Source organism: Cinclus cinclus, chromosome 2, assembly GCF_963662255.1.
Source record: "Cinclus cinclus chromosome 2, bCinCin1.1, whole genome shotgun sequence".
NCBI classification, from domain to species: domain Eukaryota; kingdom Metazoa; phylum Chordata; class Aves; order Passeriformes; family Cinclidae; genus Cinclus; species Cinclus cinclus.
This window is the reverse complement of record NC_085047.1, coordinates 96,509,590-96,537,049: the sequence shown is the minus strand read 5'-3', so window position 1 is coordinate 96,537,049 and position 27,460 is coordinate 96,509,590. Positions and strand designations below refer to the sequence as shown.

At 36.1% G+C, this 27,460-nt stretch overlaps 1 protein-coding gene across 1 annotated transcript in view; it reads right to left on the bottom strand.

Moving 5' to 3' along the window:
- The window catches only part of STS (steroid sulfatase), an 83,499-nt gene extending 75,567 nt beyond the window's left edge, over positions 1–7,932 (bottom strand). The window contains exons 1-4 of the mRNA XM_062515097.1: positions 7,901–7,932; positions 5,492–5,644; positions 3,664–3,785; positions 731–853 (exon numbers count right to left, since the gene is read on the bottom strand). Coding sequence (XP_062371081.1) covers positions 731–853; positions 3,664–3,785; positions 5,492–5,637 — 391 coding nt within the window. The 5' untranslated portion in view covers positions 5,638–5,644; positions 7,901–7,932. The remainder of the gene's footprint in view (positions 1–730; positions 854–3,663; positions 3,786–5,491; positions 5,645–7,900) is intronic.
- Positions 7,933–27,460: the final 19,528 nt, after the last annotated feature.

Below are 27,460 nucleotides of genomic sequence, written 5' to 3'. Positions count from 1 at the left end.
GAAACAAATTTTGTAATACAAGTTGAACTTCTCAACAATCTTCTAAAATATCAGCAGTGTAGAATAAATCAGTGGCCAAATTAACAAAACTATTCTGACATCTTTAATGTTATGATATTAACTTTTATGATATTAATTCCAATTCTATTTAATATTAATCTACCATGATTCCTTTTGCCCATCACTGGATATTTAAGCTGCAACCAGTTGTCTGAACTATCTTTACAATGAGAAAGAAATACATTTTTATATTAAATATCTACCAAATAATATGAAGAATTTCCTAGAAATGCCCATTTCTGTCTGATGACTAAGATGGTAGCCCAGGTACAACGTTATTTACTTTATGGGAATTTAAACAATGGTGAAATGAAAACAACCACAGTGCTGACTTGTACCCTGTGATCAATCCCTCATTGTCTCTCAGATGTAATCAAACTCCTATTTACACTGAAAACTTTTCAAAATCTTGACTAATTTTCAGTTTGTTCATCATGTTTCTTCAGTACCTTGCAAAATGAGACTATAACTACACAAGTGAATTATATACACTTACCTGACTAGTGTTTCACCTAGGCATGGGAATGTGCTCAGCTTTGCTCCAGAAAAATAAATTCATATGCTGGGGGGGAGAAAAGTTTAATGCAGGCCCTTAAAAGCCTATACAGGAAGCTAATGTTCTTTTCCCTGAAATGAAAGAAAACAATGCTGCACATGTCTGCAATTTTACCTATTAGAGCTGTTGCATAACCTTTCTGCTTCAGGAGTTTGGAAAAAGTTATTTCTTCAGAAGGAAGTCCCCCAGAAGAGGCAGAAAATAAGAAGACACCAACTCGTGAGAAGGCAACCATTCCTAAATACAATAAAAATTAATGAGACCAGTATAGTACAAAGAAAGAATTTCCATTCATTAGTTCTGCATGCACTTTTTTGCCTTAGGTGGTATCACTTAAATGACATAATCAGACACTAAGTGTTGCAACTGGTATGACATACACTCATTCATTTGGGGGAGTGAGGTCTTTTCTGTATTGACACCAGCAACTGAGGCATGGAGAAAAAAATTCTGAGCTTATAACCATGGGGCCAGCCATCCCATAAACAGCTGCAGCACCTTCTGTAGATTTTCTAAGGTATAGAAAAAATTTTAGAAGTTGACCTTGCATAATTTATTTTTCTTGTACATAAAGAGGGAAGAAAGATGAGGACTAAGTGATTATCATTCCTTACTTCTACTTTGAGAATTTCCCCTGTCCTCATATGTGATTGTCTACAAGCCTTTAAGATTTTTTGAGAGAAGGCATACTGAAAGAGGGCAGTCTTAATGCTGGGCATGTAAATGTCATGAGGTCAGAAAGAGCAAGAGAGAATCTGATCCTGTAAATAGAGTGGCTTGAGCTGTCAGCATTGATGGGGTGCTCCAGTGGCATGAAGACACATCATCCAATGGACACAGACTAAGTGCACTAAAGGAGCATCAGGTACCAGCTAACAAGACAATACCTAAATATACTAAGAGTCTGAGAAGCACTAATGAGCTTATAAACTGCTCTCAGGATGAGGAACTTGAGAGCTCAGGTTCATGAAAATTAGATTACTAGGATTCCAGATGAGAGCTGGCACTGAAAATAGTAAGAACAGAGAATATCTATGCAAATCTGAGCAGATGTATCTTCAGGAAGTGTAAATTATGCAACTGGATGATTACAGTGCTAGACAACCAGAATCCTCCCTCAGGTATCCCTTGTGGTTACATGAGAATAAGACTCATTAGACTGTTTTATTAAAGAGAGCTCAACCAACCCTTCAAATGTTGACTTCAGTTTTTCACTCCAGATAGTTTTGCTGATTAACACTTCAGATAGCTTTAGTCATATATTTATTTATATTTACTTATTTTTAGATATTTCAAGCTCTTGTAACTGAAATCAGTGTAACTCCATTAAGTTATCAGAACAAAAGTACAGAAGTATGATTTCTCTTTTTTTCATTGTAACCTTTCTCTGAGATTGTGTCTCATCCAATACTGCATTATGGAATATTTTTCTTTAGCTCTATTAGCAGGAGTTTTATGTTTCTAACATTTTTTCCACATCATGATTCTAGTGTCTTCTGTAATAAGCCTTTACTAGTTCTTCAGAGATATTTGGAAGAAAACCATATTTAGAAATTCTGTAACTTAAGTAAGACAAAGTTCAATTTTTGTACCTACATGGAAATTATTAAGCATATCTGAGAGCTGATCTGTGAAGAAAAAAATTAGTTCAAGCACTAATTTTTCAGAAATAAGAGCAGGGAACACAATGGAAAGTGACCTGTGACTTTACCCACAGTAAATATTAATAGCATTATATCTGTAACAGGTATATAAATTTTTCCTTTGCAGATGGATATAATGGAAAATTTAGCAAGTTATATGAGCTGGCACTTTTGCAGAAGCTTGTTACTTGATTTGAGTGAGCACGAACGTATCAAGTAGGCTCCAGAGTCTTGCTTTGCTTTCATTCCCAGAAGCAAGGACAGGATGTTTTATCACTAATGAACAAGTGATCTGATTAATGTATAATGATCCTTGCTAAAAATGATGTTAAGGGAATGTTAAAGTTGTATGGCTAAGCACTGAGATGCTCAGAACCAGCACACTAAAATAAACAGACTAGATCTTCATTGACTCAAATAGGCTTTGTATCAGGTACTTTAAAGGTAAGAGAAATTAAATCCATGTGTTCATAGAATACTTAATGCTGTGTATGGGTAGATATGGAACAAAAATAACGTTTCAAATAGATGAGAGATTTTTTGCTTTCTTCCCGGTTTTAAGAGCAACTTGATTACTTAATGAACTGCCCTGCCCCTACCTCCCCCGTGAAAAAAAAAAAGAAAACCAAACTACAAATCCAACATTTTGTCTAAACAAAAAAAGGTTTAGCAGAACTAGAAATATCTGAGAATAAGTATTTACATTGGGCTCTTCCACTGAGTCTTTCTAGATGCATCTGTGTGGTGTTCAATACTTGGGCTGCCCACCAACACAATGGGAACAGCCTGAATGCAACCTGTGGAGGCAGGCAAAGAGCCTGCATTGAATAGCGGAGGAACTTCATAGAATCACAGAGAATCACAAGATATGCTTAGTTGGAAGGGACTTACAGGGATCACTGAATTCAACATCCAGCCCCGCACAGGATATCCCCATGAGTCATCCATGTGCCCCAGAGTACTGTCCAAACACTTCTTGAACTGTCAGGTTTGGTGCAGACAGCACTTGAGGTGAGAGGCGACCCTAGCACAGAGCAGTTTGGGACAATCCCCTCCCTTGCCTGGCTGGAGATGTTGTGCCTGATGCAGTCCAGGACATAGCTGGCATTAAATAACCACAGTCAGATTGCTTTGTCAACATTTAAACAAAAAATTTTTACTCACTAAAAAACTTTATCTTTGTGTCAACTCTTCTGAAATGTGAAAACTCCCCCATATATATGAAATATTTCAAATGTTGACCAACTCTGCTGAGCTTAATTGGTCACTGAAAGGACTTTTCATTTACCATTATTTAACCTGGTAAGGATAAACAAATCAAGAAAGGCCAGACAAAAAACCTACATACAGTTTACTGTAAATTAAATATTATATTTATATATAAATAAAGTGATGGGATTTTACCTGATCTTATAGGATATCTTCCTGTCAGGAAAGCTGCCCTGCTTGGAGTACAAAGTGGGGATGCTGCTATATGTTGAGTAAGTGTTACTCCTTCCTCTGCTATCCTGTCAATATTAGGGGTTCTGGAAAAACACAAGCAGGTGGCGAAAAAAAAAACCAAAAACAGAAAGACAATTATTTAGATACAGGCATGGTAAGAACAAAGCATCTGAGGCAAGAACTATCAGGAAAATCCAGTTAAAATTTACTGTATGTAAATTATCAAAAGTGTGGTGGGGTTGCAATTTCAATTACCATCATGTCAAATATTTTTTTACATCAGGTGTCTGAACAGAGACACTGTAATATTGCAGCAAAAATCTTTTTCCCCACTTTCTTCTATTCTTCATGGCCAGTGTTAAACTGCAACATTAATATTGCAACCCTTTTTAATGTGTTCCTTGACCAGAACAGTAATTTTACAACCTTTTTGCTTCAGAAATGAGGGCAAAAGAGACACTAGAGGAAGGCTGTGCTTCCTTGCTCCCTACTTGGTGTCTCTTCTGTCTCCCCCCAGAAAAAGGTTTTTTGGGGTGGGGATAATGTCATGTGGTGCTATAAGCTATTAGAAGAGATACAAACTATTATGACTCTGTGTTATGCTTTATATTAACAATATCTACATGTCTGACATGATTATGTCTGCTATATTAGACCCAGGGGCACAACCTAGCTTCCATATCTGTATGGGAAACTTGTCTGTGACCTGGCTCATCATGCAGATTAAAATTGGTTCCTGCAGGAAGAAATCCTGTGTCCTTGGTTCCACAGATAAAAATCACTAATGCAGACTGGCCAGCAGCTGCAGCATGCTCTAATAGCTCTCTGACCCTGGAGATTAATGACCGTGACCCCAAGGCACACTAGTGCTCCCATCATCTAAGTCTGAATAATCAGAAACACTAATTTTCCGATGGAATTATTTTCTATCTGTAAAGTCACCTACTGATAACGATCAGTAAGATGAAAATTCATCATATTCCAAAAATCGAATTCTGAATTCTCCCAGCAGAGAATACAGATCTTGGGGTTGTTCTGGTGCCTGTGAGGGGAGTGATCCAAGCACCAGTGCTGTATATATTTTCCCCTGTTTAAAACCAGAAGCTGTAGCTTGAATTTGATCTTTTTCCGAGTTATGAGATTTTACTTCTAACATCAGCAGGAACAAGAACATTTAACATTTGATGGAACACTGTTTTTAGTCTGAATGTTTTATTTAACTTTGCCAAAAACTTTGCACCACTGAAACTCAATGGCTAGATATCACCTGCTCTGTTTACACAACCATCGCATGTAAGGTGGTAGCAAGACACATCCCAGGGCACACTGATGTGTTATTCAAGTATACTAACATTTGTTTTAATTAATATATTGACTACTGTATGAAGATAAATTAAGGGCAAATATCAGCTCTTTATTTCTAATTAGTTAACAACAAGCTTGTCCAAAATCAGGAGTGCTTCAAAATACGTTTAATTCATAGTGCTCGTGTCATGTATATTCTAGAAGAAAATTGCTGATTATACTTCAGTTCTCTAGGGCTACCCTTATTTGGTTGGTTGCTCAGTCTTCTGTTTATAATGCAACTTTTTAAAAGGATAAATGTGTTAGCTAAGCCTTTGGTCAAAAAAAGAAAATAAGGATTGAATATTCAAATCACTAGAAAATTATTAACTTTGGTTACTCATAAAAAACTTACTCAAACCTCTGAATGTTCTGGCATTTTTAATTTAAAAAATCCATTGAAAACTAAATATAAAGCTATGATTCCACCAAATTATCATCCTACCTTAAGGTTCTGTTCCCATAACATCCCAGGTCTCCAATACCAAGATCATCAGCCATCAGTAAAATTATATTGGGCTTTGAAACACTGTGTGTTTTGACACTGTTTATGGCACACTGAAAAATTATTAGAAGTAAAAGGAGCCCCATCTTCTTCCTGGTATGTAAGAACAGGTGGAAAATGTAATAAATAGACTGTTAATCTAATCTGTTATTCTTACACCTTGCATAGTAAAAGAAAAAAGGATTGAATATTTTCGTTTCTTTTTCCTTGAAAGTTTTTCAAAACATCTTCTCTCCCATATTTCTTAAAAATGAAAATGCATATTTAAGCATATGGCTAAATTTTCCTTCCACTCCTTTACACAGATGAAGCCTTTAAATAAAGACAAATAAATAACTAGGTACAACTTCAGTGGCAATTTTGCATATACACATGCACTATATAGCAATAAATCATAAAAGCTAACAATGCTTGGGGTTTTTTTCTTTTTTTGTGTGTGTTTGCTTTTTGGATTTGTTTTGGGGATTTTTGTTTGTTTTTTCTAATTATAAATGTTATTTTAGAAATACAGAACCTGAAATCATTTAGTACCAAAACCTCCAAGACTCACTGCAGAAAACAAAAAAAAAGGTAATGAATTCCACCGATGAAGTAAATGACTGAATTTCTCTTCAACAACAGGAGACCAAAAAAAACACAGCTGAAATTTCTGGAAAGGAATAAATATTATGGGATAGAGAGTGAAGAAATGGACTATTAAATTATTGTAAGGAGTGCATTTAAGAAAAGGCTCTTCACAAACACTATAAATACCAGGGTCTAAAGCAAAAACAATTAAAAATGTTTTAGCTCACATCACAATGTTCTATAAACAATGCTCATGCCATATCCAACCTAAAACAGGAAGAAGGATGTATTGTACACAATAAAACATGTCATCGTACACTTTTAGGGTAAAAGCAGAGTATTTGCAGATGTACATGATATGAATGCTATTTTACCTTAATCAGAACCTGTCCTATCTCTGAGTTAAACTGCACTGACCATGCCTGGGATGAAACTGAGTGCCTTCAGGCTTTAATGGGCTGTGCCAGGCATACACATCAAAAAGAACAGAGACTCTCTTCTGTCTCTTAGTAAGATTCCCATCTTTTCTGCATGCAGGAAACCTTCTCCAAATGCAGGCGAGGCATGAATCACACCTGCCCTCTGCATTATTCTTGGACAAGAAATGGAAGAAACCAGGACTAAGGTAGAAATTTGTAAGTGAAAGAGTAGAAAAAGGAGGTAGAGACAGTTTCCAGAGAGAATGGGTATAGCTGGTCAAGAAAGAAAAATCTTGTAAACCAATGAGTTATGGTAGATAAAAATAATTGGAGAGAAGATAAAGAAGTCAAAACTGAAAGACCTGGTACAAAGAGACTAGACACCAAGTAAGAGAGATTCACAAAGAAGTGAGGTGGGTAAAATTATTTGTAGAGGAGCCAAAATAGGCAGAAGTATAAGAGTTTACTCTGACTTTAACAGCAAGAATGGAAGCTGAGAACAAGCTGGAATGAGAACTGAAGGCAGAAATTAGGAGAAATGGTAGAGAAATAAAGAAACTGGAATGGATGACAGTGAACGAAAACAAAACTGAGGAACAGAGGTGAGAGAGAACTGGTAATGTCTGGGAGGAAACAGCTGAGGAATTATGATTGTGGTAAATGAAGAGAACTGATTGGAAAGAACCTAGGAAGACAAGATTTGGGACTACCATAACAGACTTGCACTTCTGAATCCCAAGTTCATTATTGTTGCTCTGCCAGAAAGCATAGGTGCAAAGAGGGCTTTAAGTCTTTTAGTGATAGTTCACATACAGACAAAACACTAATAAATATATTAGCTATTTTTTACTGCTTAAGGTAAATTTTATAAACACATAGTTCTGGTAGTTCTGGCTTAGACTTAATCCAGAAGCCTCTAAAGATCTCAGCCGTATCACTCCAGTATACTGTTAATTTGTTTATCCCATGGGAAGCAATCTACTTCATTTTAGACATGGAAAATAAATACACAGACTGTAAGTCTAAAAGAGTAAATGCATTTCTGCATAGGATGCATCTAACACATCCTTCATCAAATAATCATACTAATGAAGCTGTGTAGCCCCTACCTTTCTTCCCTGAAAAGATAAACAAATGTGATTTGCTTCCCATGCATTCCAAGAGAACAATTAACACCCAAATTGACCCAAGAGGACAGGAACAAACTGCTGCCAGATCTGTTCCTACTCTTATGTTCAGACTGCAAAGGTCTCAAAGGTGAATGGCAATGAGTACGTTGAAAAAGAGACGTTATATGTTGGTGACATAATGTAGAGTTGCATGGATGCTTGCAAGATCTGCAGAAAGTAGCCTCATTTTATACCTCCATTTCTCATTTGGTAAATCAGTCAAAAGTTGAATTATTGAAGTCTGTCTCTGATACAATACTGCTGGATACTTCTCTACTCTGAAGGAGTATCTGTAGATACTCTCACACACTGAACTATTTGCCTTCACCTGATACAATGTCCCTGAAGTGAAATCAACAAGGAAACGGAAAATAAATAATCCAAACAACAATGATTTCTCTGGTGTACTCTTTCTGCAGCAGATTTTCATGTGTCTTGAAAAGGATGTGCATAGAAAGCAAGAAAAATCAGATGGATGAAATTGAGTGGAACAGACAACAGCAAAGAAATTCAAAGGAGCTAAAAGGGAAGGACGTGAGAAGAATGAAGCTCTGAGAATGCTGAGGGCTGTCTGTATTACACCAGGGTTTCTCCTGGTGAAAAAAAAACAAGCATGTGTAGATCTAACAGGAAAATGGCAACACAAAATCAGATGAAGCTTCCAGCTAACTAATGCTTCCTCTCTGTCCAGAGCCAATTCAAATGCTTAAGAAAAGATTTAAAAAAAAAAGCCTGGCAAAAAAATTATTTTACTAGCATACCCTTTTAGCTCTTGGCAGTCAGCATTAAAGGCATTTTGGAGAGGAGAATATTGAAATGAATATTTCTCCATGGATCTTTTAACCTTCATGGATTTGTTACAGTCTGTTTTTAATTAATAAACTTTTGGTTTGGGTCGTTTTTTTGCATTGAAACAATTTGATTTTATGTTTTTACTTCCGTAACACTCTTTAGATATTCCTTCAGTAAGCATCAGCTTTAAAGGCTTGTGATTCACATTCATCTGCCAACATTTTTCCTTCTTTTTTGTATGTGGGGCACGTAAGTGCAAGTTTTAACCTCTGCTTCACTTTCCCTGTGATATAATACAACTAAAAGTAGCTTATTTCTTTCTAAAGCAGCCGATAAGTTGAATAGACTCAAGAGGTGCTTAATCTCCTACAACAAAAGCCACAATAAGAATTTGTATTTCAATATCCCATTTCAACCTACAATACTTCAATCACTGTATAGGAACCTATAGACACGCATACATATACACACAGATGTGTTAATATGCACATATGTATGTGGGGCATATACATGTCCTACTTTTTCTACATATCTCCAAACTGTATTTTTGGGATTCTAATACGTATTTTCTACTAGAATTTAAAAAACCCAAAGCATAAATATGTAAGAACAAATGAATGAAAGAAAATCCCCAAACAGACACAACCCACTATTTTACCAAATACTTCTTTTAAATTTTAATTGTCTTCATTAAAAAATGCTGGTCAAAGAATTGGTTTTTTTTTCTTTTTCCCCATCAAGAAAACTGACTCAAGATATGTCTGTCATAGAATTATAGAATATCCTAAGTTGGGGACCTACAAGGATCATCAAAGTCCAACTCTTGGCCCTGAACAGAACCATTCCAGAATTGAACCATGTGCCCAAGAGTGTTGTCCAAACACTTCTTGAACTCTGTCAGGCTTGGTGCTCTGACCACTTCCTTAGTGAGCTGTTCCAGTGCCCAACTACCCTCTGGGTGAAGAACTTTTTCCAGTATCCAACATAAACCTCCCCATTCTCTCAAGTCCTGTTGCTGATCACCAGAGAGCAGACATCAGTGCCTGCTCCTCCTCTTCCCTTCATGAGGAAGTTGTAACTGCAGTGAGGTCTCCCCTCAGTCTCCCCTTCTCCAGGATGAACAGACCAAGTGATCTCAGCTCCTCCTCACAGGGCTTCCCCTCAAGGCCCTTCACCATCTTTACTGTCCTCCTTTGGACACTCTCTAATAGTTTATTTTATGTATTGTGGCATTCCAAAGTGCCCCCAGCACTGGAGGTGAGGCTGCCCCAGCTCAGAGCAGAGCAGGACAATCCCCTCCCTTGCCCAGCTGGCCATGCTGTCCCTGATGTCCCCAGGACAGGGTTGGCTCTCCAGGCTGCCAGGGCTCTGCTGGCTCATGTTCAACTTGCCATTGACCCGGACACCCATGTCCCTTCCCTGCACTGCTTTCCAGAATCTCCTTCCCCAGTCTGTCTGTACATCCAGGGTTGCACCATCCCAGGTGCAGAATCTGGCACCTGCCTTTGTTGAACTTCACATTGTTGGTGATTGCTCTGTCCTCTAATTTATTGAGGTACCTGAAGGGCTTCTCTGCCTTCAAGGGAGTGAACAGCTCCTCCCAGTTTAGCACCACTGGCAAGTTCATTTAGTGTACTTTCCAGTCCTGCATTGTTTATGAAGACGTTGAAGAGTACTGGGCCTAAGATGGAGCCCTGTGGAACCCCATTAGTGACAGGTCACCAGTCTGAGGTCACCCCACTCCCCGTAACCCTTTGCACCTGACCCACGAGCCAGCTGCTCACCTGTCACATGATGTATTTATCCAACTGTGTGCTGGATAATCATCTGACTACCACATACATATGCATCTTTACAAGAACAATTAAATAATAAAAAAACCCCATCTCTTCCCAACTGAATAATTTCAGCATTTTTATTAACTTTGATTAAGCAATTTATCTGTAAACTATGCTTTTAATGTAACAGAACCTTTTGAGAAAATGCTTAATATACTTTATCCTTGAAGGTACAGTATTTTCTTGATGAAATAAGCAACATTTAAAGATATTGAGCTCATTAAAAAATGCTGTTACCCTTAAGTAGTATGCAAAAAAAGAAAGAAAATTACCTTGCTTAACTAAATGTTCGAACTCAAAAAAAATTCTCTGAAGTCATAAAAAAATCACAATAGACAAAATTTACAAAAATACACAAAATAGAGACAACTCTACCCTCCATAAGATTCTGTAAATTCTTCATCTTAGTGAGAAACAAACAAAAAAAAAGTAAGCTTTTAAATTTTAAGAAATAGCAGTGTAATATTATGTGTAATTGATTATTTTCTGGTGTCAGTTTAAGATTTGCTAAATTCTCTCAATTAATTCCTCTTTTACAAGTTGGTAATATCTGTTGAATCTTTGATGTAATGTAACTGCTTTCCTGAAGCTTTTTATTATATTTCAGTATGCATCTTAACTATATACATATATGAAAATCTGTATTTAGTTGACTAAAAGTTGTCTCATTGCAGGAAAGAAATTTCACTTAATATAAACTGGGAAAAACATTAAAACAAATAATCATGTTTCTTCAGTTCAAATAATTATCAAATCTGAATTAAATAGAGATGAAGCCACAGAGATCTTATCAGATACAAGTTTAGTTTAGGTATCTTTTTAACATGGTCTCTCAAGAATTTTCTACTTTTGTCTCAACTAAATTACAGAATTTAAAAGCAGCATTAACAAATAATAAACATTCTGGTAGCAAATTATAACCTGAATGGAGTAAAATACAAACTTTTGTGATATAATGTAATTATTTTATTTTTAATAAAATCCTATATAACTAGATAGACACATTAGAGCACATACATTTTTACCCTACTACTGTTGCACAATATTCTCCATTAGCCAAACACTCATTAAAAAGTTGATTTTGGTTATGGGCTCTGGTCAGCAATGTAAGAAAGATCCTTGAAATAAGACTGGTAGTAATTTTATTTTCCAGTTATACACCATGCTCAGAATGAAAAATTAAAAAAAAAAATGACAATCACGAGTAACTAACTACTAGCAACTATGTCATGTCACTTCATGGAGACTAGATGTAAGTCTCCAAATCAAATTAAATAAATTTTTCTTACATACTTTGAGGACTTAGCTAAACTCAGCCATGATGCTTAGCTTACTTAATAGCTTTGAAACATGTTGAATCAGTGTTTTTTTTAATATACACAGATGTTGAGTGAAATGACTATTTTTGACAATGTCTTCTTCAAGAGTGTCAAATGAACATGCAGAAGAAGTTATGTGCCTAAAATTCTGCACTTTAGAGTTATGCAAGCAGAAAATGACTGTAAAGCTCTGCAAGACTGTGACTCTTACACATAAAATTAACAGTTTGGTTATATCTATTTGAACTGGACAATACAAAAACCACAGCTTCATCTCACTAATTGGTTACAAAATCTTCACTTTTGACTAACTGCAGCCAAACTAGTTTCCTTTGAGTTTCCATTCATATTCACTGCAGTGTTTTAGGAAATTTAAACACAAGTTCTAATTCAAGTAACATGGGACTAAAACACTCAACTTCACCAACACACTGCCTTCATAGAGACAGTGCACAGATCTGAAGGTTGGTATTTAAGTCCTGCTGTAAGTCATTGAAAGAGCAGTATCACAACCATTTAACATTGAATTTTATTTTTCTTTAATTTGAAAGCAGTTCCTAAACCCTTTTCACTGAAACAGTAGCCTTTGAATGTCTATCAGAGGAAAACATGAAACCAAACAGAAAAAAAAAACCCAAACAACCCAAACCAAAACCCACCTCTCTCCCCAGAATTATTTAATGAAATCTTCTGGAGTCTCCCAAGATCAAATCTTTGGATTTTATAACACCATATTCTTCTACCTACAATCACGTTTCTAGACAGAGTGGTTTACCAGAGAAAATTGCAGGAAATGGCCAGTTAATCTTTTTTTGCTTCATAAAGCTAGCAAGTAACACATCAGCAAAATGACCTTGTATGTTATTATGCAATTTCCAAAATGATGCTTCATTTAAAAAAAAATGCATTTGAATTAGTCTTTTCTCAAAGAGTTATTTTTATACCAGTTATATTTTTATTTATACTTCCATTATGATAAGTCCACTTAAGGACTCTCAATATTGCTGACTGTACTAGATAGAAAAATTAAGACAAGACTAAATGCAACCAGTAGTGATTTTACCCATGTAGAATTTAAGTACCTATACGGCCCACAGCAAATAGGCACTCATGGTACAAACCAACCCATACGAATTTATTCATCTTTAAGTTAGGCATTTAGTCTGAGCTAACTACCTAAGCTTTCTTTTTAATTAATAGGAACATACAGGCACCTTAAGAATTTTTTAAGACTGCTATAAAGAAATTTTGGAAGGGATGCTCATGACCTTTTTCCACAGACTAGAAAGCCTTAACAGCTACTTTAAACTAGATTTATAAAAAAGTAATAGTTACATGAAATAAATCCCACCCTGATGATGGGTTGCCTGTATGCTCTCAGTATGAAACATGAGAAAAACACCTTTTTATAATAAACAAACATTAAGTTTTTCAATTAGTGCTCTACCAACCTTACTGGTGTAATTGTTTCTTACTCTGTGGCAATTCCTACTAGAAATCTAAGAACTGGGGACATAGTCCAATGAGTATTAGTAGCAAAATTTTCTTCCAAGGGATTAATTTAAGGGATTATTTTTCCTTTCCAGACTGTATAGCAATATGACGAATATTCCATCTTAAATATTTTATTCTTTCATTACTCTAAAACAAAAGAGATAAGAGTGATCGATCCAACAGCAATGATTACTTTACAGGAATATTGGTAATTCTCTAACTGAAGTCAGCTATAGCCAGCATGTGTTTAAGTTACAGTCACAAATCTGATTGGAAAAATAAACTTTATTTTGACATAGTTATAAAAGAACAGAATTTATTCAAGCAGGAAGATATATCAAGAAGCTGTTGTCAGATGTGGCCAGCCAACAGACTGTGTGAGCTCAGCCCATTTACTCTCTGCTTACTTTCCTACAAGTGACACACACAAGGCAACCAAAACAGCCTGTGACACGCCAGTGATCACTAGATCCTGTTACTTTCCTTCATTAGGTCCTTGTAACAGAAGAAAAAAACATTTCAGTTCCTGATACATGGTAAGAAAAAGTCTTACTGTCCAAGGGCACTGTTCAGCCAGTCACATGGACCATGAATATTATAGTCATAACACCACTCACACGTACAAGTATCTCACATATTCTCCTGACCCCTCATCACCCCATGGGAAATTCATTCATTCTAATCATGGAACAGTGATGCACATGTCTGTCCTGTCACATAAATGGTAGAAGAAGAGGTAGGTTGTTTTGACAATGGAGGGGCACTCCAGGCAACGCCTCTGAGAGAACAGGCCAGGAGCTGCTCTGTGCTAACACAGTCAGTTCCAGGCAGCTCTGCAATGGACCCACTGCAGATCACAGGTGAGCCCGTATGCAAACATATTGAAGAAAGTGCAAAAATAGTGGGGGAGTGGGGAGGAACAGAGAGAAAAGGCTGTGAGGAGCAGTGGGAAAGGAGGAAGAGGAAAGAACAAAAAGGCCAGAGCAGTAGGAAGTGTTCTGCACTGGATCAGGAGCATGCCCAAAGGCACTGTGGAGCAAGGAGTAGCATAGGGAAACAGCCAAGCACTGACTGCAGCCTTGTGTGCTACCCAGTGCCTCCCTGAAGGGACTGTGCACAACCCGCAGCTGTAGCACAGCAGGAGCAGAGGTCTGGAGTGAAGGTGTGGAGACTAGGAAATTGAAACAGAGAAATCTGAAGCTGAACCTGGGAGAGTGGGAGGAAAACTACCTTTTCCTGTAAGATTAAATGTTTGTCCTTTTTCTTGTTTTGTTTTGTTTCTCAGTACTCCAACCAATTAAATATTTATGTTATCTATCAGTAAATTAACTTGTATTCCCCAAGTGATTTTGCCTGCGACAGGGATTTTTCCTGTCTTTATTTCACTACCAGTTTTCTCACTTGCATTCCTACTAATTTTTCTCCATATCCCTGGGGAAGGAAGGAAGAAAGGGAGTGAGTAAGCAGCTGTGTGAGTTCTTGGCTGTGAGCCAGGGCCAACCCATCACATTTAAAATTAAAAGGAATAAATGAATCCAATGGCAAAGTACTTTCACTGATTACTAGGAGCCAAACATTTCTTTGCTGTTATTGAATCCATCTAGAGCTAAAAGTGAACTTTTTACGAGGGAGAGAAATGGCAAAGCTTAGTAAGCAAAAAATAACTTAAGACCAACTGACTTAAGGTGTTGCTGTTATAAGCAGGAGGCTCATAGGACATAAACAAACAGCTTCTCCTTCCTTTTAATTTGCATGGGTAAGAGACATTAAAAATAGACAAGCAGCAGCTTATTAAAGAGCAAGCTCCTTCCCTACAGTTTCTAAAACCGGAAAATCTGGTTTATGTTACTTTTGTCCTACAACTAATATTCATGGAATGCTGTCCTTATTCTGCAAATAGTTAGGAATGAAATTGTTAGGAATTTTTTTGACAAAAGTGTTTCTAGCAGGAAAAAAAAAGTGTGCTTAAACAAACAAACAAAAAACCACCAGATTTTTTCTTTTTTAAATGAGGCAATTTAAAAATGAAATTGTTCTCCCTTACTTTTAAACATGAAAAATAGCCTGTTCAGCACTTGCAAGGTGAAAATAAACCACTTTTTTGTTCTTTTCAGCTGAGAGATATTTTTACTGCATTACTTTGACTTGAGTTAAAAGATTAACTCTCAAATTGCCCAATTCTTAGCACCTAATGAAAAATTAAAATAAAGATAATAGCTTTATCCATCCACTATTTCTATTTCCCCCCCCCCAAGTAACATAATGAAAAAAGAGCTTCAGAAAAGGGGGGAGGAGGGGAGTAGGATGATAAGCAATTTTCTAACCACCTTTAATGAAGAGATACTCCACTAATATTATTCACTAAACAATAAAAGTATGAAACACCTTAAAAATAAAATACAATCATTGCAAAACAAAATTGAAAATAATATGTAAGAATCATTAAATTAGGAGGTCTTACAAACTAGGAAAATGTTTACCCTAGAAAGAACAATTATACAGTTAGGAAAAGAAAGATGATGAGCTGCATGGTGGCCATACAGCCATCTGATTGCAAACTACATAGAAAAAATGTGTGTGCTACAAAATACGCCAGACAAATGGCAAAGACATTTACAAAACAAGACACGTACACATTAACCAAATCTGTATCCCCAATTCCAAAGATTTGACCATTTACTAATTTTAATAATTGTACAAAAGAATAACCAACTTTCCCATCAACTAAAAAACAACATGTGACTATACTTATCTTGGCAAAATATTTGAGGGATAGACTTTAAACATCATAGGATTAAGTAAAAATTAAAATTAATGTCTTAAACTGAAGGATACCTGAAACAGCAAATAATGCCAAGACTAAAAATATACATCTACAATACAAGAAGAGGCTAAGTGGATCCTAAAATACAGACAGAAAATAAAAATACCTGAACAAACAGTGCAGAAATGCAAATATAGTTTTACAGCAATACAGAAACACAGCAATTAAGCCAGAGGTATCTGGGTTTGTTCTGACCTGTGTAAGAAGAAAACCCTTACTCCTTCCCTTCCTTTCTCCCCTTCTTTTTCTCTAGTTCTTTACTCCTTGTTTACATAGGAACTTGATGAAACTTGTAAATTCTTGCTGTTAAACAGAACAGCATTGTTTTTGTACATAGGAGCTGAGGCAAAATCCCAACACGACAAAATGAAAATTATCAGTAGCTCAAAACTATAGCAATTTATTTCATTTTCACCTTATTTTGTATGACATTTTAAGATCATAAATAAACTAAAAGGTATTCAGAAAAGGCATTTTTCTATTTTCTTATGGCACACCTTTTCTTGTGGTACACCAGCATTAGCTTTTCCATTAACATTTGAAAGTTTCTCAGCAATAGCTCCAAGGGTCTCATTATCTTTTGGCTTTGTCTGGAGCATGCTGCCAGTATTTCTGAAGCAAATAACATGCTTTTCCTATTGTACAAGAATGTTTTTAAGTAAGTTTTTAAGAAAAGATGTTTTCCTTTGCTTTGTGCCTTTAGGTACAACGCAACATTATGTTTTTAAAGGATGGATTCTGTTCATCAATGAGAAAGAACATATCAATTCCTCTGTTCAAAATGCCTTTTTTCAGGACAATACTTCACTGCTATTATTAGACAACTGCTACACTAGAGAACATACCCAGTTGTCTATTATAATAATATAGGAGACCTGGAGATGTGATGCCAAGAGTTGCTCTTTTAAGTGACTAACCCATGTCAGTAGCTTCTAATCTTCATCATAATAGTCAGTTCTGTCAGCAGTGCAGAATATAAACAATAACAGAGAAAAACAGATCTGTTTGAGCTCTGTACTCTAAGATTTCCTTGTGAGTATGGCTAGTCAACTGATTCTTTAGCATGGTAGACAAAAAGAAGAGGCTATTTTTGCACCAAATTTGAAACATTTGTCCAGGATGCAAAAAAAATCCAAAATCATTATCACTGCATACCTGAAGCTATTCAAACTTGAGTACTCAAAGCCTGGAGTGGCATAGTCATAATTCTTGTTAAGAACTTCTTAAAAAGCCATCTCAGTTGTCCTGTAGTCCTCCTCTCAGTTAAACTTCTCACCTAAATTACTTTTACTTCATGCCTCCTCATCCCCAAACTTGTGATCATACAATCAAGAAGCCACCCCTCAAACTCTGCTGCAATTCTAATCTTTAAACCATGCCCTACCCTATTTCAAATCCCTTCTTACTCAAGAATTCCGTATCAGTGTGCCATTGATGTAAACTGAGGCTAAATACCTTTCAGATGCAGTGGTTCAACTCCTCCAAATCTGCTTGCCCCGTGCTGCTATTGTGACTGCCTCTCTAGCACTAGTCACTGACCTCGGTGCTGCTGTGCCTCGCTGCCTGCCTCCTCCATGACTTCCCTCAACAAACGCTCTTCCAGGGGCCAGCAGTACACAGTGCTCCCTATTGACGATTGGGGTTCTGCCTGTGTTAGCACAACCTCAGCTGCTGGACTGACGAGGCTTTAACACAGGCCTTACTAGAATCCACCTACAGAGCATCCTAAGGGCAAAAGCAAAATACATGTTTGTGAGAACACAGGATGTATGGAATACATATTAATGAGTCATTACAAAACTGAATAGCAAGCAATATGTATGGTCAGATTCTGTTCCAACACTTGTTTTGGTTTATCTTCATGGGCTTCTCTTTCATCTTCCTTCTTCTTGTATGTATGTTTGCTCAAATGCAATTCTTTTGTTTATGCCAGGCAGATTCAACCTATCCAGAAGTGATGATTTTTTTCCTTACCTTTTCCCTTTCTGTTACTCTTTTCCATTCTCCTCTATCTCAGAGATTCCTCTTACAGACACTCTCCCCTCAGTAGCTGTGTTTATACCAAGTTTGCAACTTGAATGTGTATGGGGTTACAAAGGAAAATATTAATTCATTTAATATCCCTTTAAAAGTTACTTCCACTTTTGAACTGAATGGACTATTTCAGATTACATACCCTGCACATGAACCAGTTCAAAACGACAAGCTTATTTCAAAACCTACTTCCCTCCAAAACTATTTAACAATCATTTCCATTTGATCCTTGAAACAGACTCCATAATCAAAATTACATACACTTTTAACATTACTTTTTAAACAACCAGAGCTTAAGCACTAAGAAAAAAAACTGCTGTGGCACAGCGGGAAAATCATCTAGTTCATAAAGACCCTGCTTTCTATTTTCTTCAAAATGCTTTCACAATTCAAGTAATGCTTATACTCCTTTTAATCTGTTCAAGGCAGGAAATTTTCTACTCCATAACAATACCTGATAACAAAGTGCATTCTGTTGCAAAATAATTTGCCACTATATTTGATAGTATCTTAAAGATGTGAGTCTATGATGTCAGCAACCTCCTTTTCATTGCAAAAGATACAGTGTATTAAGCTAATGCAGAAAAGACAACATTGAATATGTTATTGTTTCTCATAATTGCTAACTTCCTGCCACAAAGATTTTCTTTGAGCTGTGAAAGAATATGAACTCCAACTACATATTACCCCAATGCTTATAAATAAACTATATATACATTACAGACTTTTGGGCAGAAAGGTTGTTTTACCTTGCGGCATGGAATTGTTTCAGTTTTTGCCTCTCCTATGCAAACAAGATGGCTGCACACTTATCAGTACATGGGTACAAAGTTCAGTCACGTGAAGTGAAACAGAAAGGTGGAGGCGAAGAAGGACAACACTAAGAAAGATAATTTATACAAGACTGACAGGATTTGTTGATAAGACACTGCTTCACTAATACGGAACCATCTCAGCATGTTCTCATAATGGATATATACATATGCCTTACCAAGTTGCTTGTTTTAGTTTGATACTGAAGATCTCCTGTTAGACTCATGAATTTGCACTGTATTTTTAGAAAACAAGGGCTGTGCCAAAAGCTCAGGTATATTTCTGCCTTCTGTACACATGGGAAGCATTCCTACAGAATATCTACATGGCAACTTTGGACAAGCTGCACTGAAACACATTTTAAAGCATAAATTCAAATCAGTGTTTTTCAAACTTTTCCATTGGAGGCAGAGATTATTTTGAGATTCTCTTTTTATAAACACCATACACTAGAGCCCATCCTGGTTTCTTTAATATGCATTATGTTAAAAACTGCATGTGCTCCCAGAAAATTATTGCTTCCAGAAAGTCCAAGGACCCCAAAGTGAAAAATCATTCATTAAACTTCAAAAAGTCCTAGCTAGTTGACATATTACCTTCCTTTTCAGTAATTGTCCTCCTCACCCCAATTCATATATTTGTCATGAGGAAATTTGATCTGGAAAATAAAGATGTATCTCCAAAGACGTGAAACAACCACTGCTGATAAAACTCAATCCAAGCCTTACAACCTAAGTATAAAATTTTACTTTTCTTGCAGGCAAAACCTGTGAGCTCACAATGACGGTGAGAAATCATCACTTGGAAATTGAAGCAAGATTTTTCAACACCTGCCTAAATGCAAAGTTTAAATTGCATTTTTTCTGTGGTTCAGGAAATCAGTACAGCTTATCCTGAGCTTTCTCCTGCATTTTTCCTCTCTCTCTCTCTTAAAATAACATTCTACTTTAACAACTTTGAAAGAATTCTCTATCTCAAATACCAACAGGAAATGCTAACCTTAAGCCTTTGAAAAACTGCACTACTGCACTACTTGTGTTTATTCAAAGCTTTAACACGTGAATATAAAGAATTTTTTCTAAATCTTGTCAATCTCTCTAAAACAAATAGCCAGTAACTTTGTAATCCCTTTGATTGATGATATTTTTAGATTGATAATATTTTAGAAGGTACTAAAAAAACCCTGTATATGGACAGAAGAAGCAGACTAGAGATACAACAGATGAGAAGCAACATCCACTGGCAAAACAGCATTTCTTGCACACATACACTGCAACTCTTAAATGCATAATAATAACTACTTAAATTTTATTAGAACTATTATTAAGCGACATTAATTCAAAACCTTGTGATTATGTAAATTAGACATAATGATAAAACAAGGTTATGTATGACAAAATATAGATAAAATGAATGAAAAACAGACTTGTCTATGCTAATTAGCATGACAATTCAAGGCATTTGATATGGAAAACAAAAATGCAGTGTATAAGGATCTATTCATTCTAACTATAACAGTATGCAAAAGATTACAATGAGTTAATGAGTGTAAAAATAAACATCCTCTCATATTCAAATTAGAGTACTGAATGAAGACTGAATAGAGGGGTTTGCTTGTTTGGTTTTCTTTTCCATGTTTGATTAAACACCACTAAAGGGTGCTAAAGTGACAATTACTTGCAAACTTCAAAGCTTAAGAAGGAGTGAAAACTGAAATGCCAGCAGGGGGGGCTTGCATTTAGCTATGGCCAATAGAGTACTATGTTACCCAGTAATGTGTTCTCCAACGATCTATGTTACTTAATGGATTATATTATCCATTTTGGCCAACAGGTGTTTTTGTGGTTTGGGTTTCTTTTTCCACAAGGATATGAACACGGAGTTGCATATGAACACAGTCTATTTTTTTTTTCTTTCATAATATGTTATATTTTTTAACGTACTCTGGACTTCTGGTCACAAATCTGAGTCAGTGTCTACCGTTTTATTTATGAATATTCAAATGTATAGAAGAGTTCAATTCGTTGAACTGGAAAAGTACATTATGTTTCCAATTAGTGTTTGGGATGAAAAGAAGGAAGAATGATGCATGACTCAATTTAATGGAATTTAGTGGTAAGGCAGAGCTGCAGCAAGGTAGATCCTTTGTTTCAGCTCATCAAAACATCTCTGCCAAAGTTTTAGAAGTTTAGGATCCAACTTTACCACATCATTAAATGTTCATCTACCATGTATGGTACAGTGTCTTGGTAAAAATAAAACATGATACACTGCTATCTTAGTCTGCCTGGATGTTGGTGCACATGTAAATTCTTCTGCTTCCACATAAATCTGCTAAGACAAACTTATACTTTACTTAGACTCCAATTAAAAACAGCAACAACAGAGCTAAAACGAACCAAAAGGTATTTGTTAACTTCTCATCATAGTGAAATAAAAGGAATATAGCTAGTATCAAAGGATATTTTTGAAAAACACTTACCCAGAATTTAAAGATAATGGTTTTGCTGTTCTAGGGACTTTGTACAAATTGGGTTATTGGATTCTAGAGAACATGAACAAATCTTCAGTGAAAAAAAGATACTTAAACTTCAGCTTAGTCCAAATAACCAGTGCCAAATCTCCCTCTGAAAATTCTGTTGTCATGAAGGTATTTTGATAGTCATTACATGAAGTTATGAAATCTGTGGCTTGCAGAGGACTTTATACAAAAGGCTTTTATATATAGAACTCTATGACACTGTCTAACAGTTTTGGTCTAAAAGTTTTTTTAATGGTTATGGTTAACTTTTGTTATGACTTACATATGGGAGTCTAACTGGAAGAACATGTTGGCTATGCCATGCAAGAATAAAGATTCAGGTTTTGTAGTTTTTATAACCATAGTTTCTGACTATTAAATAAAACTGGTCTAAGCTACCACAAGTCATAAACAGAACAGGATTTTTAAAGAAAGATGGGCTTGAACAGGTAGGAAAAATATTTTTCATTTGATCTACAATGTAATTTATTTCCTGGGTGTGATGAAGTTAGAAAAAGCACATGGATATTCAGGTCCCCACACTTTGCCAGGTCCTTCAAGAATTAATGATCATCCAAATACTGAAAAATTGAAATCAGGCAATGTTTTACTTTATTTCCACCAACTTCAGAAAGTATTAGTGCCAACATCACCCTAGCTGATGCTGGTAGAAACTTGGTGACAAGAATGCCACATCCTGAGTGAAACTCTATGCCCCCTGAAGCCTGCAGTCTTTCTTCCATGCCCTGCAACTCCAGAATACACCCTAATCATGCCCCATTTCATGACCACAACACAAGCTTAGTTTTGGCATGGCACATTAGGATATATCGCCATCTTAATATTAGAAATTTTGTTAATGGCTCTTGGAAAATTGCATTAGTCTAATTTTTCCAGATGACAGCATAATTATTGGCATAAAAAGGAAAAGTCAGTGAAAAACAGATTATGGAGCCAGGCCGTCAAACAGAGTCATTAATATAATACTTATCCCCTTCTGCTTGTAGCAGTCACTGGTCTAAACGACACATAACAACATTTCTGAAATGGGGATACAACAATTCATTCTGTAGCACAGATTTTTGCAGATATCTGCCTCATTAGGCTTGGAAGATAGTAGTTTTTCATACTTAAAAATGTGTGAAAAGATTTTGAACTGCACGAAGAGGTAATAAGCTCTTAATGGGCTGGAGATATTGTCCCTGGTCTCTTTCACTGAAGTATGATACTGACTCCTCTTAATTAGTGAAACTACATATAGAAGAGAACCACAGAGAAAATTTAAAATTGGACATATAGGAACAAAAGTTTTGAGCTTTTGGCTTGGTACAACCTGATTAATCAGCAGTCAAAACCAAACTATGGCAAAGACAGGAATTCAGCTCTCATGTTAATTCAAAGGGGTTGATCTATCTGGGACAAAATCAGCAGTCTAATAGCAAAAAATTACCTTCTATTTGTCATTTATAAACCCTGCAGCTACAATAAATGTACCTGGGTGCTGGACGTACTCTAAGGATACAGAAAACATAAAACGCTGAAGAGCAATCAAAATGCTATAAGCTTCAGAAAGTGTAACTTACAACAATAGCTTAAAGAAATGAAATTTAAAATACAAGAATACAGGGAAAACACAGGTATCTTAGCAGAGTAAAAGATCCATTGAAAGATTCAGAAAATTTTAGGCATAGTGTTTGGACAGATATTTTAAGCCTATACAATTCTATTGCAAAGAATTCATCTAGATCTTGAATGTTTCTTGTGGTCTCACCTCTATGTAAGTACATGAAATGGGAATCGAGGACTCTTGCAAACCTGCAATGTCAGTGTAAGGAATCATTCACCTTACAGAGCTCAAGGTGAAATGTTTGAGATTACCTGACTAAGTGAAGCTAGCTGTCTTAGGGAAAAAATCAGGGCCTGATTGGCTTGACAGCACTTGAACTTCATTGCATTCTTCTAGGTATCCCTAATATCTAACTATATCAGTATTTACACTGGTGTTACATGTTTCATAAATATTTTATGAAAACAAGTGTCTGTAACTGGTCTTCTACAAAGAACATCTCAACTGCAAGTCTAAAATAATAAAGCTACATCATTTCCTCATCTGTTTTGTTACAATACACTGAAGCTAATTCCTTAAGGTAGGTAAACATAAGCTGAACTTAAAGTAAGTGGACAGCCTAGTGATGGGACTATTTCCTCACCAAAAATTCATCAGTGTCTTACAGGGCAGTGCTCACAAAGCATATTTACCATTGCCTGTGCACAAGAGCATGTTCTGAGATATACTACCAGTACATTCGCATGTCTGTACATGGGAGATCAGTGCAGTACCTTCTGGGGCAAGAGAATTTAAAAAAAAAAAATAAATTGAATGATGATTTGCTTGGGAGGCATACTAACTACAGAGGCCAAGGAAAAGTCCCAACTCGCATAGTAAGGAACATCCTGTACGTCCAACACAACTCTGCTGCAATGGAGACTCAAGAAGTTGGCTAACTCTGCTTGGCACTGCCCCTTCTCTCTCCACCATTTCTACTTCCCCATCAGAGCTGCTACTTCATATGTATCAGCACAGTACTATTGCTTTTCTGCCTAGATATTTCTAGACGCTGAGACCACCAGAATCACTGCAAAGAAAGAAAGGTCACAGTACTGTATGATAGCTGGCCTCCAGCTGCCTCCCTGTACTCCCCAGGCTGTCAGCATGTTCTCCCTGATCATGCAGACATTCTGGGCTGAGTGTCAGCCAGTTCATTTATTTCTACTCAACTCTTCTGGATAGATACAAACTTTTATGGGCACACAGCCACAAAGTGGGCTGAATGTCTGAGCTCTGGAGATTCAACTCCGCAGCTTGTTGCATCCCAAATAGGGAACATGAATATAAAACCTGAACATGGAACAGCATTACAGATCAGTGGCTTAGAGACCTTGTGACCCTGAGAACAGCAATTCTTTCTTTTTCTTCTCCATCTGAAGATCTAATTACCACAGCCTTTGAAAAGGTTGAGCTTTGGAACCCAAGACTGAAAGGGACCACTGAAAGGGTGACTGCATTCAGTTTCACCTTTCACTGCCAACTGATAGATGACTTGCTCTGAAAAGTTCACAGAATGTGCATTCCACATGTCAGTACAATACAAAATTTTCCTATAATCTGTAACAATCAGACTGTAGTAAAATGAACAAAAAAGCAATTAAATCCACATGCAGACAAAAAGTAAAACCAAGTTAATAACAATGGGAAGTTAGATAAATAAATGAAAATTACACAGCAAAATACATCATAGGAGAAACAAAGTAGGATACAACATATCTTATCGGGGAATGAAATCTCTTATGTCCTAATCATTCTGATAGTTTAAGGCTAAACAGGACCCAGCTATTAGGCACTTCAGGTTTTTCATTACAATGACGCTGCTAATCAGCTGAACAAGTTGCCTGTGTGCAGCCAGTATTTTATTAGAAGACCAAAATGTATGTCAAATAAGCTAAGTCACAATCCATAAAGAAGAGTAAATGGTTCCAGCGACCTTAACAGGAGAAAAAATGGCCCTAAGCTATGATATTAAGGCTTCCTTTCCCAGCTTCAGAAACTTTGTTCTGTTGTACAATCCCATCAATACAGCAACTGACATGTAAAAATATCAAAGCATTACTCCCTTGTTCCCTCTTGTGTGCTTGGTTAGCTTTCCTAGAATTTCACCTCTCGTTGCTTAAGAACCTCATATAGTGCCTTATTTAAATTTATTGAGATAAACACGTGAGAAACACATATCCTCACTTCATTCTCCTGCAGCATAACATAACATCTTCCACACCTTTGTAATTAACGCACTCGTAACTGGTGGTCAATACCAAAATCTAGAAAACAGATGACTCTCCTATCCCTGCATGCTTGGCTGAGAGAAGACACATGTGATTGATTAAAAGTGCATATACACTCTTTAACTTATGTAATCAATAAAACATGACCTAGACCAGGAGTTGCATTATACTGTTTAATTGCTTTAAGACTTATGGTCATGTTCCACTTTGCACCTATAAAAACATGAACTGAAACAACACAATTCACCTAATTCATAATCTTAAGGTGAAAAGATCATGTTTGGTGACATCCAGCACTGAGAGGGGTTTCATTTTCTGAAGGCTTATAGGCTTAACTATAGCAACTGTTGAGAATCTCAGCTGATACTTGAATTTACATTTAATTCTAAGTCATTCCAAGTAATTTGTTACTAATAGTAGGTTTAACAACTGTTTATGTAAATCATTATGAAAGCTTTTAAATTACTGGATTTATTCAAGTCTTTCAATTCTTTTTCAATATTCAAACCAAAACGGATTATAATCTGTTTATCCTCTTTGTCAAGGTGCCTGCAGAAAAAGAAAAATAAAGTCAGTCATTTCTGTGTGAAACACATAGTGCATGACACATCTATGAATGGCATAAGAAATAGGTAAGTGAATCCATGCTTTGAGCACAATATGAAATAGTGGAATAGGAAACTGCAGTAACTGAATGAAATGTATTACCTATGAAAACACTGAAGCAGATTTTGAAGCTATTACTCTCCAGGAAAGAACTCAGCCACATAAATTTCAGTGATGTACAAAACTTTCAGCCTCAAAGTAAAAAAAACCTCAAACAAATACAGAAGTTAAAAAAAAGGTTAAGAGGACCGAGTACATAAAACATTGTGTTGCATGCTTAATAACCCCATGGCACCTGAGTATTTTCATTTTATCTCACATATATACACCATATATCTGCTTTGGTGTATGCTCAGATAGCAACTTTAATTAATTTTTAAAAGGTATGTGAAATTAATTGTGCTCTTCAGACTTTCCAGGATTCAAGTCTAGTTACAGAATTACATCTTGGTTATTACATCCAAGTTCATTTTTCTCAGTAGGTATACATCAGGTTTGTAGGAATATAATTAATTATTGGTGTTCGTAGTTACTGCAACTCAACTACATTATGCTTCCCACTAAAGTTATTGAAAGTCCTCATAACTCAAAGCCAGCTTCAAGTAAGTAATAGAAAAATAGCAGCAAACAAAAAAATCAATTGCATAATTCTCAATATAAAATTTGCACTCCTTTTCAAGGAAAAAAACAACCCAACAACAAAACCAAATGCTACTGGTGAGTCATTACATAGATATTTAAGACAGCTCAAACAAAACTTAGATCAGCACATTCTCTTATTTATGTACCTAGAAAACTATACTCCACCATGAATTAAAAGTTGCTTGGACTTTTACTTCATTTCATACTGTTAGTAAAAAGACTTAGTCACACAGAATAAACCCAAACAGCTGTCTACCTTGGGAAGATTCTCCTGCGTTTGAACACAGCTTTGAAGAATCAAGTAAGCTAACATCACACTGATTATCACTGATGAGCCGGAGCAAAGCAAAGAAAATTTAGGTCATCAGCCTGTCAGCAATGTGACAGTCTTGAAACGTGTACCATAGCATTTGTAACCCAGACCATTTAATCCTAAAAATGTTCAGGTTCTGTATTAACTTTAATTTTGTGGGCTACTTTCATATAGATTGCCTATGATTTATTTCCACTTTAAATACTCAAAAGTTTTGCAAAACCCGTTTCCTCAGATGAACTGGGAATTTACATGCTAAAAACAGTGATTTTATCCCCTTTTTAGGAGGCTAGAAGCAATGGAAGTTGTGATCAAATGCTTTTTTTTCTAATTAGAACAACAAATCAAGGTAACAAGAAGAGCTACATCCACTGAGTGACAAATAAACATTTTACTCTGTCACCATATATACAGTTAAAAAGCAGCTTTTTAGAATGTTTGCTAATAAGAAAGTTGATAAATCTACCACTGTCATGTAACATCATTACCCATCCTGTTTAAATATTTGTCACAAACGTATACTCTTACAGCAGAATCACATTCTTTCTTAGGACAGAATAATACTACTATTATAAGCATTGAAATTGCTAATTTTTAATTCCCTTTAAGAGTTTAGAACTTTTTTTGGCATACTGTAGTTAGGATTTTACATCTATTGATTCTAAATATGCTCCCACTTAAGTGTGCTACAAAAGAAACTATAAACATCTGCTGGAAACAA